This window comes from Mustela putorius, unplaced genomic scaffold (genome assembly GCF_011764305.1).
Source record: "Mustela putorius furo isolate JIRA1106 unplaced genomic scaffold, ASM1176430v1.1 tig00003845_pilon_pilon_pilon, whole genome shotgun sequence".
Lineage (NCBI taxonomy): Eukaryota > Metazoa > Chordata > Mammalia > Carnivora > Mustelidae > Mustela > Mustela putorius.
This window is the reverse complement of record NW_025421998.1, coordinates 90,934,095-90,948,317: the sequence shown is the minus strand read 5'-3', so window position 1 is coordinate 90,948,317 and position 14,223 is coordinate 90,934,095. Positions and strand designations below refer to the sequence as shown.

Sequence of the window (14,223 nt, the reverse complement as noted above, 5' to 3'; positions counted from 1 at the left end):
TGATGGGTTGAAAACCACTCAGTATCATTAATTGCCATCCTGAGAGTTTCCAGCATTCTTCTTGGGACACTTGGCTGACGAAGTGTTTATGGCGCCCAGGTAGTTTTTCTTCCCTTTTAAACAAAGTAGTTAACATGTGGGAAATACTCTAATAATGCAAAAGTTTCCCCAAAGTGGAACATGGTAACAGATCCATTTAAAGAGGAATTCAGAAACGTGGAGAACTTTTTTGTAGGAGAGCTGTGATCTACAGTGAATGGTAAGAAATAACCTGGGGTCTAGAACACCCGTGAGCTCCTGAGATTCTGGGTCTCTCTCTTCTGGTGAGACTTGGAACCTGAAAACTCTTTTAATTGGTTGGAAGAAGAAAGCTTTGGGACAAATGATGGTTCAAGAAAGTTTCCTTCATCCTTGATGAGCACCGGCTACAGAGCAATGTATGTTTTAATGGTCCAAATGAAAGTAAACTCAGAAGTCAAATAGTTTCAATCTTGCTAATTTGAATGTGCTAATATATGTACTCGAGACTAAGGTATATTTTGAATGCAGTAAGAAGAAAATACCCAGGAACCTAAAAGAACAGATATCTAAATTTCTTGAAGCTATTTGAAAATCTTTATCTGCTCAAGCAATGCATGCGTCTATGCTTATATAAGCTTTTAAGTTAAGCCTTCTGTGTTTCAGGCTTTCAACACTTTGTTAAACATCTATGAGGTGATAGTAACATCTTGCCTTTGTGAAGATGGCAATCTAATTAATTATTGGCTCTCTACTAATTAAGCCAGTGAGTTGTGACTGTCCCCTAAGAGAGGTTCTTCTCAAAGCATCTGTATCACAATCTCAGAGTAAATGGTCAGTTGAAGTAATCACAAAGTTGTGGTCCATAAAACTCCTGGAAAGAGAAAAATGGGGAAAGTGAATTTGGGGTCTCTAGATTCCGCAGGTTGGAGGCATGTCTATGAGAAGAACAAATCAAGGCTACTGGGGGAGAGAGGGCTTTTCAAACCAATAGGTCTTTAGAGAAAGAGAGAGTGGTGATCGTCACTCTACTAACCTAAGTAATTTAAGGTGAGTCTTATCTCTGCATTTTAAAACCTAGCCCTCAGCACTGATAGGGTAGTTAGATCATCAAGTTCCCCAGGGTATCATGTTACCTTATGACTATAACTAGGAAGGTCATTACCGAAGTAAACAGAAAAAAGAAAGAAAGAAAGAAGAAAGGAAAGAAACAAAGAAACAAAGAGAACGAAAAGAAAAACATGAAAAATGGCCTCCTTTTTTACATTTCCACATAGGTGATCTCCATTGCAGGAGATGAACTTGAACTTGGTTGGGCGGGAGACGGACCTGGTTGGGCGGGAGACTGGAGCCCCTCAGAGAATTTGGGATTCTTCCATTTTTACTGGGAGGGTTGGCAGGTATAACTTGTGTTGTTATGTGAGTCCATGAGAGCCTCCAGGGTTCTAACTCGCTGCCTCTCCATGTGGTGGGGAGTCGGTCGCTCCCTCTGAAGCACTCGACTGGTTTCTGTCTGTGGCTTACCCATGAACAGTGGCTTGGAAGTGTCAAAGCATGAGAAGCATGCCGTGGACCAGCATGCGCTGCCCTCGTCTCCTCCATGGGTCTGCATGGCAAGCTCAGGCGCTGTCCGCCTCTGCACTCAGTGGTTGCCTTCTTTCCCTACAGAACTCGCTAAAGGCTTCGAATCGGAAGAAGAAGAGGACCAGCTTTAAAAGGAAAGCCAGTAAAAGAGGGACAGAAGTAAGTGTCTCGGGACTCCGTGCCCGTGAGCAGCTCCCTCCTCCTCACCGTAGCCCCTGTCTGATGTGATCTGGCCCAAGCTGCTTTTCCTCATAAACTTTTGGCCCCGGGTCTCTCCTTTACTGCGCTCACTCAAACCACCCGCTGGAATTCCTTTCAATTTCTGGAAAACGTGTACATGTATAGCTTCCTGTGACTTCAGGGTCCGAGGATTTGCACTCATCCGTGGAAATAGGATCCCAGGATGATGATGAAGAAATCCCATTTCTAGAATGCTCAGAGCATACAGAATAAAGAAAAAAAAAGTTCTCATTTTTGAGAACAAGGGCTTGTTCTCAAAGGTGAATTATAGCTTGAGGCCTTTCTTCTAAACTTTATACGGACTATCTTTTTAATAGTAAGCCCTATGAAACAAGATGTAGCTTTTTTATTGGGGGGGGGATCAATCAAGGGTTAGTGGGGGGGGGGTACTGGTATTTTCTCCCTTCCATTGCTTTTGGGCTATGCACCCAAGTGTTGCTTTCTTCCTTTAGCAGGAAAACAAAGGTCGTCCTTTTGTGATAAAACCTATCTCTTCTCCTCTCATGAAACCATTGCTTGTGTTTGTGAACCCCAAGAGCGGAGGCAATCAGGTGAGTCATTTTTCATGAGTTTAACTTGGAAACCTCAGTGCTTTCTTGCAAACAGTTTCCAACACCAATTCAAATAGCAGCACCTTGAACCCCAAACATTGGAAGACAACCAGTTTCTCAGGGACAGGGTTAGAGATGCAGGGCATAGCCTTACTGCAGAGTTAGGCAAAACTGGAGGTCTATGATTTATCGCTCAGCTTCCAAGTAAGACTCTACCAGCAGCACTCCAAAAATGCTGACTTTTTCCTTACAGCTTTTCAAAAAAGATCATTCCAAAATCTCCCGGTTAATATGTTTCAGAGTTTCTTAACTCTTTGTTAGGAAGCTTTTTATGGACTTCTCTTCATGGTTTCCCCTTGTAAGTTAGACCTGACTACTTTCGTCCCTATCCTCAGAGCAAAATGAGAACAATGATTCACCATCCCCAGTTATCATTCACAACAAACGCCACCAATACTATCAAAAATATCACCTAAAGATTTCATTTGGTCCATGCCCAAATCTTGTGGCATAATTAATCACGGCCTCATTTGAGGAGAAAGTAATAGCCTGGGAACACTTACGTGTAATGACATACCTGAAGTGATACAGCTCTTTAAAGGACAGAATTTGTTCTAGAATCTAGGTCTTTGTCTCCTCATACGCTTCTCTTCCTACTCTGAGGCTTCTTATTGGTACTCTTCTTTGGCTTTGATTCTTCTCTGTCTTCCTGTGAGAATAAATATAAAATATTTTCTCTGTCCATTAAGTGCACATTTTTCATTTTGAGGTGAGATTCCTTGAAGTTTCACACTTTACAATTACCGATTTGAAACTGTCTCGTTAACTCCATGTAAGGAGGGGAGTCCTATAATTAGGATTGATGTTCTTCCTCCAAAGGATGCCGGGCATTTTTCCAGAAGGATTAATTACAATAAAGCTTCTCTTCAGAGAGCTTGTGATTTAAAGAAAATACTTTTACTCCATTTCTTTCTTTGCTTAAAAATTCTCGATAACGTTCTGGGTTAAAAATCTTTAACATTGAAGAAAACAGGGGAAAAAAATGTGCCATAAGTGAAAAATCTACTTTCAGAGTCCTTTTTTTAAGTTGGTGAGTGATGATCTTCATATTGTGATGATGGCGATCCTGAGACTGTCACTGGAGGGTCTTTTTGGAAGTGGGGTTCAGTGTGCCCTGAACCAGAGTCATTCCCTAGGTCTCGACTCCGTAGAGCCTCATGAGGGGTGGAGGTATATTTGGAGACCATGGAATCAGCAAAGCTAATGTAATGGACTCCATTGACTTTGACCACTTGAGTATCATGTGCTAATTCCCAATATATTTTACCATGAGAGTCATTCTAGAAGATGTACTCATTAAATCATAAGCCTTTTTTCCTCAAGCACTTAGAAACTTACAGGTTTCAGGAGCAGACAGGCCATTAAGATAGATCCCATTTTGTTGGGATCTCCAAATAAATTAGTAATGCCAGAGCTGATCCCACGCTGTTTCCTATTTCACTAACTAGAAAACAAGAAAGCTTAAGTAAACTTTCTAAGGGCATCTTGTTAATGACACTAAAGGGGCAAATGGGAAAAATAATTCAAACAACATTAACTATATGTGAGTTCTGAATTGAGTGGATCAAACCGAGATTGTTCTGGAATTTCAGAGTAGTGACTTGGGAGTGGTAAGAAACTGTTGTCATAGAAATGTCTGAATTGACAGTGGACCTACTTACTTATGCAGAGAGAGGAGGCTGGGGGAGCAGTGGCTCCTTTCCTTCTCACTCCCTGGCAAACTCCTATTCATCCTTTAAGGCTTGGAACCTTTTCCCAAAATGAGTCACCCTGTCCACTGTGCTCCCAGAGTCCTTGGCACAAACCTGTGTTTTGTGAATTGCAGCCTAAGTGCTCTGTGGGTGTTCTGCTAAGACAGAGGCTCCCTATCACCTGGGGCAGCAACTTCCAACCTGTGATTTCTAGTGCATGGGCTCTAGAAGTGAACAAATAATCGTATAACAAGCAATGCGGGTTTTACAGCAAGTTATCTGGACAGCGGCTTTGTTACTGATGACAGTTCAGGAAAGGAAAGCATTATTCTGGAAAAGAAGTTGAGATGTGTTTGAGATACTGGATGTGACCGTGAGGTATTCAAATAAAAATGCCCAGGTATTAGAGACAAAAGACTTAAGGGATTTGCTCTCATTTTATGCATTTTGGCTTATGAGATTACTTCTAGAATATCTAGGATTCTCAGAAGTATGGCTAACCACACACACACAAAAAGAATATTGTATAACTTTCTATTTCTATGTAAAATAGAGTTTTTACTAAGCTTAGCAAAGAGCATTGCTTCTGAGCACAGTGCAAAATGCTGAGGAAATTTTAAATGCATCCGGATACCTTTGTACGATGGCAATCATTCAAACTGATCTCCATCTACAGTCTTGGGAAGGGACCCCTTGATTCCCAGTTGTAGTGAGTAGGGAAGGGCCGTGGTCACAGATGATCTAATTCCTCTCTTAGGGCCCACCTTTTCCTGTGCTGTGGCTGTCCTGTGCCCTTATCATTGCAGATGAGGGGAGATTCTGGGTGATGGGGAGACAGAGGGTGGACTGTGAAAGTTTCTCCCTCTTTGGCTCCCTTGAATCTTGTTTCCTCCATAATGTTGCCCCTCCCCCCAACCACTTTAACTTTGTTGGGATAAAGGATCAAAGGATGGCCCTGAAAACAGGGCAAGTGAACCCCAGGAAAGTGGCCCTGAGATTCTGCTTTTCTAGAAAAACCACACTGATTAGCGAGGGCTGATTAGAAACACTTCCCTGCTGTTGTTGTTCAAACCTATGTTTTGCCTTTTAATGCCTGATTTATTTTGCTTATCTCTTTGTAGATAGAAAGCACTCCCTCTTTCTTTTTTTTTTTTTTTAGGACTTACTTATCACAGATTTTTTTTATAAATTTCTTTTCAGCATAACAGAATTCATTGTTTATGCACTACACCCAGTGCTCCATGCAGTACGTGCCCTCCTTAATACCCACCACCTGGCTCCCCCAACCTCCCACCCCCCACCCTGTCAAAACCCTCAGATTGTTTTTCAGATAAAAGCACTCCCTCTTTAAAGCAGAGGCTTCAAACTTTTACTTAAACTTGCTTGGGCGTCTCTTAAGTAATTAACTAGACTCTGTCGCCATCTTCTGGCAAGAAAAATAACTACAGCTTTTCAGAAATGCAGTTTTTTGTGCAGAAATTTTCCTATACATTGAGACGAACACATTTGGGACTGCCTCAATGTCCTTTGTAAACAATAATTTGTTTTAAACAGTTATTTCACAGTAATTGTCTCTGTTTTTCCATCACTTAAGGTGGAGGAGATAGTGGGAGTTCTGAAAGTTTTAGAGGTTGGCGGCGCTGGTGCTGGGGGAACAGGAACTGGAACCAGGGACTACAAGGGCAACTTTGAGTTTCTTTTCCTGTGGAAAAGATGTAATACCTGGGAGATAAAGTTTATACCTGCACAGTCCCCTCCTCTGTGTTTGAAAACCTAAGGACTCGAAAAATAGCCCCCCTCCCTTGGGTTACTTAACTTTCACTCTAACTTCAGAACTTAGTGTTTTTCATGATTTCCCTGACTCATTAGCATTTTTCTCCCTGAGTATTATGTCGACGCTCCTGACATCTTTCGATGTTTCCCGCTTTCCCACGATCTCTCCTGGTGGCTCCCGCTCAGGACTTCTTTTCCAGAGACTTAGGTTATATGTTCCGGGTTAAGCAGGTGTTCTGCCCGCTAGAGTGATTCTGCCTTGTCAGTCCTGACACCTGGGGGTCCGGACTCTGGCTTCTCACACTGTTCAACGTGAAATCCCCGGGAGGAGGGGCGGCATGAGTTGCATTCGACTTCCAGGGGCCTTATCAATAGGTGGCAAGAGGAAGGGGTTATCTATTTGTGGGCGCGTTGAGAGCTCACGCTGAGTCCAGCCCCATCACATGACTGGACCTGTGTACCGTCACCCCAGGACCACCCCTCCTCAGTCAGGGGCAAGTCACTCAAGGTGGGAGAGGGAGACAAAAATCAGTAACTTCAAATGTTTGAGTCCCCAGACATTTTTTTTTTTTTTTAAGATTTTACTTATTTATTTGACAGACAGAGATCACAAGTAGGCAGAGAGGCGGGTGGAGAGAGAGGAGGAAGCAGGCTCCCCGTTGAGCAGAGAGCCCAACGTGGGGCTCGATCCCAGGACCCTGGAATCATGACCTGAGCCGAAGGCAGAGGCTTTAACCCACTGAGCCACCCAGGCGCCCCAAGACTTTCTAAATACTTGAGCAAACAACCTCAGTGATATTGTGTGATGTACAAGCTGGGGATAAATCAAGAATCATGATGTTTGGGTATAATTTTAGGCTCCTAATGCTTAGAACAGGCTAGGAAGAGGGCAGAAGGGTAGTCAGCAGATGGTCACACATGTCAAAGTCCACGCCCAGAATCTTCTTGTCAAGCCAGCCTCAGCAGATGGAAGTAAATCAACAAGACAATAAATCTTTTCCCCAGTTATAATACTGGTGGAAGTGTGGGGGCAGCTGTCTTACTCCACTCAGGCTGCTCTAACCGAATACTGGATACTAGATGGTTTAATAGCAGGAATTTATTCCTTACAGTTCTGGGGACTGGGAAGCCCACCATCAAGGCACCAGCACATATGGGAACTTCCCGGTTCCCGGAGCGCCGCCCTCTCCCTGTGTCCTCTTGCTGTGCTTCTTGTCCTCTTCACATGCCAGAAGCGATGAGGGAGCTCTTCGGGGTCCCTTTTATAAGGGCACTAATCCCATTCATGAGGGCTCCACTTCCGCCCAGGGCCGCATCTCCTTTGATAGGACGAGAGCCCACCTGGCTGTCTAGCTCCTTAGTTTCTAGCCGGACTGGGACATGACAATGTCAGTCTGGCTCCCCTGATTACAACACTCCAATGACTCTCATTCCCTGGAAAACAGAGCCCAAGCTCCTTAGCCATTTAACTGACAACTCCCCCAGTTTTGTCTCCCACCAACTCCCGCAGTTTTGTGTCCCAGCGCTCCTGCCTCACAGCGCAGAAGGTCACATCCCCACGGCTCTTTGTGTGACTCCCTCTTTCTCTTCTCCACGTGTAAAGACATGGTTAGCCTTACGCGTCTTTCAGGAAGTAGTTCAGATGTCATCTACAGGATGCCTGCATCTAATCCCCAGAGGGGCACTCAGCGTACCTCCTCTGGCCTCCTACTTCTCGGTAGGCATCTCTGCCGAACCGTGACCCGTCTTCAGCTGATGCATTTATTTTGGATTTGGCTCTTTCTGAGCTCCCTGAGTGTACACGTGGGCACACAGTAGGAACCTAACATGTTTTTTAAGAAAATTAAGTATTCCTTTGGGGTTATTTGAACCCAGTTTGAAATAATTCTTTCAATTATTAATCTCTTCCTCCCACTAGCTTTTATCTTCCTTGGGACTTTCCTAGCAGCTTTTGCCGCGATCTGGCGAATCCCTCTGGGACATAAACCAAGGCTTGCTCAGTAACCCACCAGCATGTTTCAGGCTATGGAAGAGTTACAAGGCTTCAATGGAGACTGATAAGCTAGTGACGCAAATTCATTCTTAATTGACTCTCCATACCCCCCAAGCCATTATAGTATTTTCTTTAATGAATAATGCTAGAACTTCCTTTGTTTAATAATAGAGAGTAGAATCTTCCCTGTTTTGTCCATTTCTCTCTCTTCCCACCCAGTACTGTGTCTGGCACTTAGTAGGTGAATTGATGAATCCTGTTTACTTGCCTCTAGAACAATCTGCCTGTCTTCTGGGAAGTTCTTTTCTCTTCTCCCAGCCTGTTCCCCAACCCCTGGAGCCAGAAAGGACCTAGAAGTCCTAGCCTCAGCAATCAGACAACAAAAAGAAATTAAAGGCATCCAAATCGGCAAAGAAGAAGTCAAACTATCAATCTTTGCAGATGATATGATATTATATGTAGAAAACCCAAAAGACTCCACCCCAAAACTGCTAGAACTCACACAGGAATTCAGTAAAGTGTCAGGATATAAAATCAATGCACAGAAATCAGTTGCATTTCTTCACACCAACAAGTCAGAAGAAAGAGAAATTAAGGAGCCAATCCCATTTATAATTGCACCTGAAACCATAAGGACCTATTCTTCACTCCACAGGAATACCCAATCTCACAATATCTTAACAAACTCTATAGTCCGTGAGGTGACGTAGCTACAGCCATGTGTATGAGAACCCCCCAGAGTGTGTGAGAATTGACACGCATCCTGTTTTTTCCATTTAGAGAAAAGCAGAATACTGTTGGAGAAAATCTGAAGCTTTTTTCAAGAATAAAACAAAATAAACAAACCAAAAACGCCAAGTAACCTAAACTTGAGGTTGACAAAGGCCCAAGGCTGAAAGCTCTAGCCCATGGACCCTGCGCCTCCTTTCCTGCTCACTAGCCAGAGGACCTTAACAGGAAAGCAATGGAAGACGTTGTGCTCCACGTTCTTCAGACATTGTGTCTTTCTTTCCTCCTAAATCCTGATGAACTCTAAGCCAGTTTCATGTCCTTTATTTTTGTAATCCCAGGATTTAACCTCTTGGTTTGCTCTTTGCATGCCTATAGACGGAGTGAAAGCAAAGACCAAAGGCAGGTGTAAGAAAGAAAGGGGGCAGGGAGGGAGAAAGAGCAGGAAGAGACAAACCAGCACAATAGCTTCCAAAAAAAAAAAATATGCAGCTTTTGGATTTGGCACGTGGCCAGTGACAGATAGGAGCATGTTTGGGACTCATTAGTGAACGGCACTTCTGTAAATGTCTTAGTCAGCTTAATCCTGTCAGTGAGAAAGAAATGACTCTTTTCCTGGTGAGTTAGCATTTCTCAAGCCCTTCCATTCTATGAAATGAATTACCTAAGCCCTCAAGGAGCTTATCCTAGAGGTCGCAGCAGAGCTGAGGGAACAGTCTTTCTTCAGTGAGTCAGACCTTTATTTTTCTCCAGGCGACATGGTGGATTTAAAACAATGCAGTACTTTTCAGATCCTATTTTGCTATTGCGTATGTTTTCGAAAGACTACTTTTAAAAGAAATAATTCTATCACACTCACACCTGAATGTGACCTCTGATTGGGTTGTCGTGTGTGGTTTTACACGTTATCCCCGCACAGCTCTGAGGGCGTTCTTAAAACAGGCTGCGGTGTCAGTGGGGCCTCTCGGACATGGTACGGTGCAAAACTTGCTAGCCTGAATTCCCCTTCCTCCAAAGGATAAATGTAGACCATTAGATGTTACCATGAATACACACTTCAGCAAAACCAAAATGGTGTGGTCATTCCAACCTTTTAGAGAAATTTTAGTTTAAGAAAAACCGCCTCTCAATGACTTTTACTTAATTTTTATTTTTTTAAGAAGGAAGTTTTTTTTTTTTAAGATTTTATTTATTTATTTGACAGAGATCATAAGTAGGCAGAGAGGCAGGCAGAGAGGTGGGGGGGGGGCAGGCTCCCTGCCGAGCAGAGATCCCAATGCTGGGCTTGATCCCAGGACCCTGGGATCCTGACCTGAGCCAAAGGCAGCGGCTTAACCCACTGAGCCGCGCAGGCACCCCCCTTTTACTTTATTTTGGAAAGGGGCTCATTACCTAGTATTGCAGGTGTTGTAGAAGCTGGAATTGAGATGAGCCCAGAAGTGGCCAGAAGTGGAAAGGAGTAATTAACATTAACCATTCCTATTCCTCTAGGGATTTAAAGCTGAAAGACTGATTTTCAAGCAAATCAGTGGGAAATTTTTTTTTTTTTTTGAACTGGTCACTAAAATGACTCTGGTCTACCAGTTAGGCGTCAAAGATTACTCGAGATAATCCCCAACTGACTTGATAGCAAGGCTCGGTATAGGAAGAGAGAGAATGACCCAGCATTTAGTTAGTATTATGTGTCCAGCTCTGTGTCTGAATTTTATAGGAAGCAAAATATGTCATGTGGTAAAATTGAAGGATTAGTTGTAATAATTAAGGATAGAATGTTATTCCTAAATTTATAGCAAGCACATGATAAAGCAGAACTTTTAAATTATAGGTTTGGTTGAAATGTGGAACAAAAGACCTGCATTGGCCCCTGTAACAACCGGCCTAATAATGTGGTAATTACAAGCTACACTTTAGCCCGCACAACCTCAAGTGTAATTTACTGAATAGATTAACAAGAAGCAACAAAGAAAGGGACTAACCTTCACAAAGGCCTATTTTGTGCCACATACTGGGTTAGATCCATAACTATTACTGATTCATTTAATTCTCATTATCCCCCTGGAAAGCAGATTTTGCCCTCCTATTTAATATGCTAGATTTCTGCAGGCTTTTAAGTGCTCACGATCACCTCATGAGAACACCCAAGTTATTACGGACTCAAATACCTTGCTCTCTCTGCTGTCCCAGAATGACTCTCGGATACAGCATAGTAGGTGTACAGACTTGGGAATATTTTAAGGGAGAGCACTCAGACTTGGGAATATTTTAAGCGAATAAAGGAACTGTAATTATAAGCGACATGCACTGCCCAACTGATCAAATGTTATTTGCTGCGGCTGATAATGACCTACAATGGGGCACCCTACGCAGTCTTAAAGCTCTTTTGATGCCGCTTAATGAGACGATCCTTCTTCATTTCTTCTCTGCTCAGTTCACGGTTAAGAAATGATCTCCAGAACTGCCTTGTGTTTTCCGTGATGATCAGTTCTCCAAATGCCAATTATAAATCACTTAAAACATTCCAAAAATGTTCATGTGAGAACTGTTTGACTTAGAGACATGGAAATTGAAACAAAGTCAAAGTAACTCAAAATAAGCTGTAACTAAGAAAGTCCCATGTGTCTATCCTAAATAATGAGGAGCCTGTAAGCCTTCGGCTTCAGGGTGCGCATGGGTGGCTCAGTGGGTTGAGCCTCTGCCTTCCGCTTGGGTCATGGTCTCAGGGTCCTGGGATCGAGCCCCACGTCCCTCTGCTCAGCGGGGAGCCTGTTTCCTCCTTTCTCTCTGCCTGCCTCTGCCTACTTGTGATCTCTGTCAAATAAATAAGCAAAATCTTAAAAACAAAAAAGAGAAAGAAAGACTGACTTCAGTTAAGAGAAGTTATTTCAGTATAAAATCATACTTAGCTCATACTATCTATATTCAAATTATGCAAAAGTCAAAGTAGTCTTCACAATGAAGTAAAAATTCATGTTAAATGACATGGACTGACTAATAAGTTGCCTACATGGGTTTTGATGTCAAGTGATGGGAAAACCAGTAGTTACTATTCAGTAAGCACTTAACTGCATGCCACACACTGTGACCACTCTGCTCCTCAAAACATGACTGCATTTAATCCTTGCGATAAGTCTGTGAAAGAGGTATTCTTATCTCCACATTAAAGAGAAGGAAGTTGGGCTCACTGAAATTGGAGAACTTGGCCAGCGTTAATGCAGTTGGACAAAAGCCCCATCTGGACATTCTACCTGCGTATCAATGGCCAAAGCCCGTGATTTTAACTACTACTTCATGCTGTTTATAATTAGGTGATATTTTACTTATGTCTTTTTTTTTTAATGAATATATAATGTATTATTTGTTTCAGGGGCACAGGTCTGTGAATCATCAGTCTTACACTATTCATAGCACTCAGCTGATATTTTAGAGAAGAACATTTTTTAAAAAAATTTTTTTTAAATGAGCAGCAAATATTTGGAAATCTCTTCCTATTGTCTTAAAAAAATTTTTTTTTTCCTGACAGGGAACCAAAGTCCTGCAGATGTTCATGTGGTACCTGAATCCACGGCAGGTGTTCGATCTTTCTCAGGAGGGGCCCAAAGATGCGTAAGTCTGGAAACAGCCCACCATGGTCCGTACCGGTTTGGGCAAGCGAGAAGGGCTTCTGCTGTGAAGTCAGGCTTCCTTATTAGATTACCTTGTGAAATATTTGCTGACCATCCCTCATTGACTTTCTCAACCGTGGTCACCTCCCTTAAGCCTTCGTCTGATGTAAGAGCTTAAGTATCCCTACTCTTCTTTGGGCTAATTCCCTTCTAGACCAGCTACACAGTTGTTATCCCAGGACATCCTTCTAGTGTGCTTGTGTCTCACGGGCAAGCAACTGTCGATTATCTACAAGTGTGCACTGAGGAAGGATCTGTCATTTTTCTGCTTACTCATGCTCAGCTTGGGGAGGTGCATCAGTGAGACTCTAAGTGGATCTTTGGAGAGTGGCCATATTTATTTATGAATATGTTCATGTATTTAAATGAGAGGTGGTGTGTGTGCGCCTGTGTCCACTGGAGACAGATTGATTGATTATGCCTATGGATTCCGCCCCAGGACAGGAAGACTTTTTAATTCCTGCTCGATCCCTTTTTCTGAACTTCTCAGAAGTTTCATTCTGTTAGGAGTATTGAAAATCAAGTTTAGACCTGGGTGACATGTATCCTGTATCTTCCCTTTGGTGGTGGCAGTGCTATAGATGGTGGGAAAGAGCTGGGCTCTTTCTGCTACTGTCCATCCCTATTTTAAAACCCATGTATTGAGGTAGTTTGGATGTCATCAGATAAACATTAGAGCTTAAGGGATACTCATTATTTTTAAACAAATAACAATACCAGAGGCAAAGTAATCTAGAGAAATAATATTCCTGTATTAGATGGACAAATCATATATTTGAAACATTCAGGAGAACATTAAATATAAAAATTAATTTCTGCCATCATTCTTTTAATCTATGAACTTTTTCACCACTAGAGTTCGCTATAAAACTTCTATATTTTTTTCTGTATTTGGATGGACTAAGGCAAAGCTGCTACCCTGGCTTTTGTCCTTTTGGATGCTTTTCTTAAAATCTTATCACTTTGGCTAGACTTTAGGCAGAGCCTTCATAGGTCATTCCTAAAGAATGTGGCCGGATAGGACATGTTTCCAGAAAGAAAAAAAACAGCAACAACTTGATTTTGAAGATGATATATTTTAGAACAGAGGCATTGACAGCTTCACTTAAGGAAATGTTCTAGCAGGGGTGCTATAATTGTGTTTTCTCAAGAGCCAACATGAAAAATGATCTAATTTTAAACAAATTTTAAATGAAGAAAAACCAGTAAGTCTTCCCTCTTTGGGCGGAAGCGTATAAATGTGGCTTGAGAGTTGGTGAGTGAGTGGAGATGGGGCTAGAATTGCAGGTGTGGCGGTAATGCTGCGGGCGTTCTCCCGCCATCCTGTCTCTCGGAAGAGGTTTACTGGGATTAAGAGTGGAAAGTATAAGTTTGAAAAGCAAATCCAGGAAAAGCTGACAAAAAAAAAAAAAGGAGGAGACACATAATGACTCCTGACTATGGATTAAGGAGGATTTTCTTTGAGAAAGGAGGAAGGGGCATGATGGGAAAAGAAAAGGAAGTCGAAACGAATTAGGGAAATCATATGAGTGGATACATTAGTCGGGATTATGAGAGAGAAAACTCTGGGACATCCTGACATCCCATTCCAGCGTCGGCCATTTAAAAATGATTCTTGCTACCAACCGCTGCAATCGCTGATCCCTTTGTTGGGATCCATGCCCATAGTGATATTATTATCCTCATAGTTATGCCTTTTCTCCAGGGACGGCCCCTCAGAGCTCTTTTGCCCTGTGGTTTCTCTGCAATGGCCAGTGATGAGCTCTTTTGTTTACTTCATGTTCTTTTTCCTCTACAGGCTTGAGTTGTATAGGAAAGTACCAAATCTGCGAATTCTGGCCTGTGGTGGGGATGGAACGGTAGGTCCTCAAAATAGAATCAAGCTCTCTTACTTATTTCTTCTTTCTTTTGCTTTCCTTGTG

At 42.5% G+C, this 14,223-nt stretch overlaps 1 protein-coding gene across 5 annotated transcripts in view; it reads left to right on the top strand.

The window, feature by feature from the left end:
• The window catches only part of DGKI (diacylglycerol kinase iota), a 442,305-nt gene that overhangs the window by 224,291 nt on the left and 203,791 nt on the right, over positions 1-14,223 (top strand). For 4 of the 5 annotated variants that reach the window (XM_045063016.1, XM_045063018.1, XM_045063017.1 and 1 more), the window contains exons 9-12: positions 1,687-1,761; positions 2,295-2,393; positions 12,160-12,242; positions 14,100-14,160. In XM_045063016.1, the coding sequence (XP_044918951.1) occupies positions 1,687-1,761; positions 2,295-2,393; positions 12,160-12,242; positions 14,100-14,160 (318 nt within the window). The remainder of the gene's footprint in view (positions 1-1,686; positions 1,762-2,294; positions 2,394-12,159; positions 12,243-14,099; positions 14,161-14,223) is intronic. The other variant, XM_045063015.1, reaches the window with a different exon arrangement.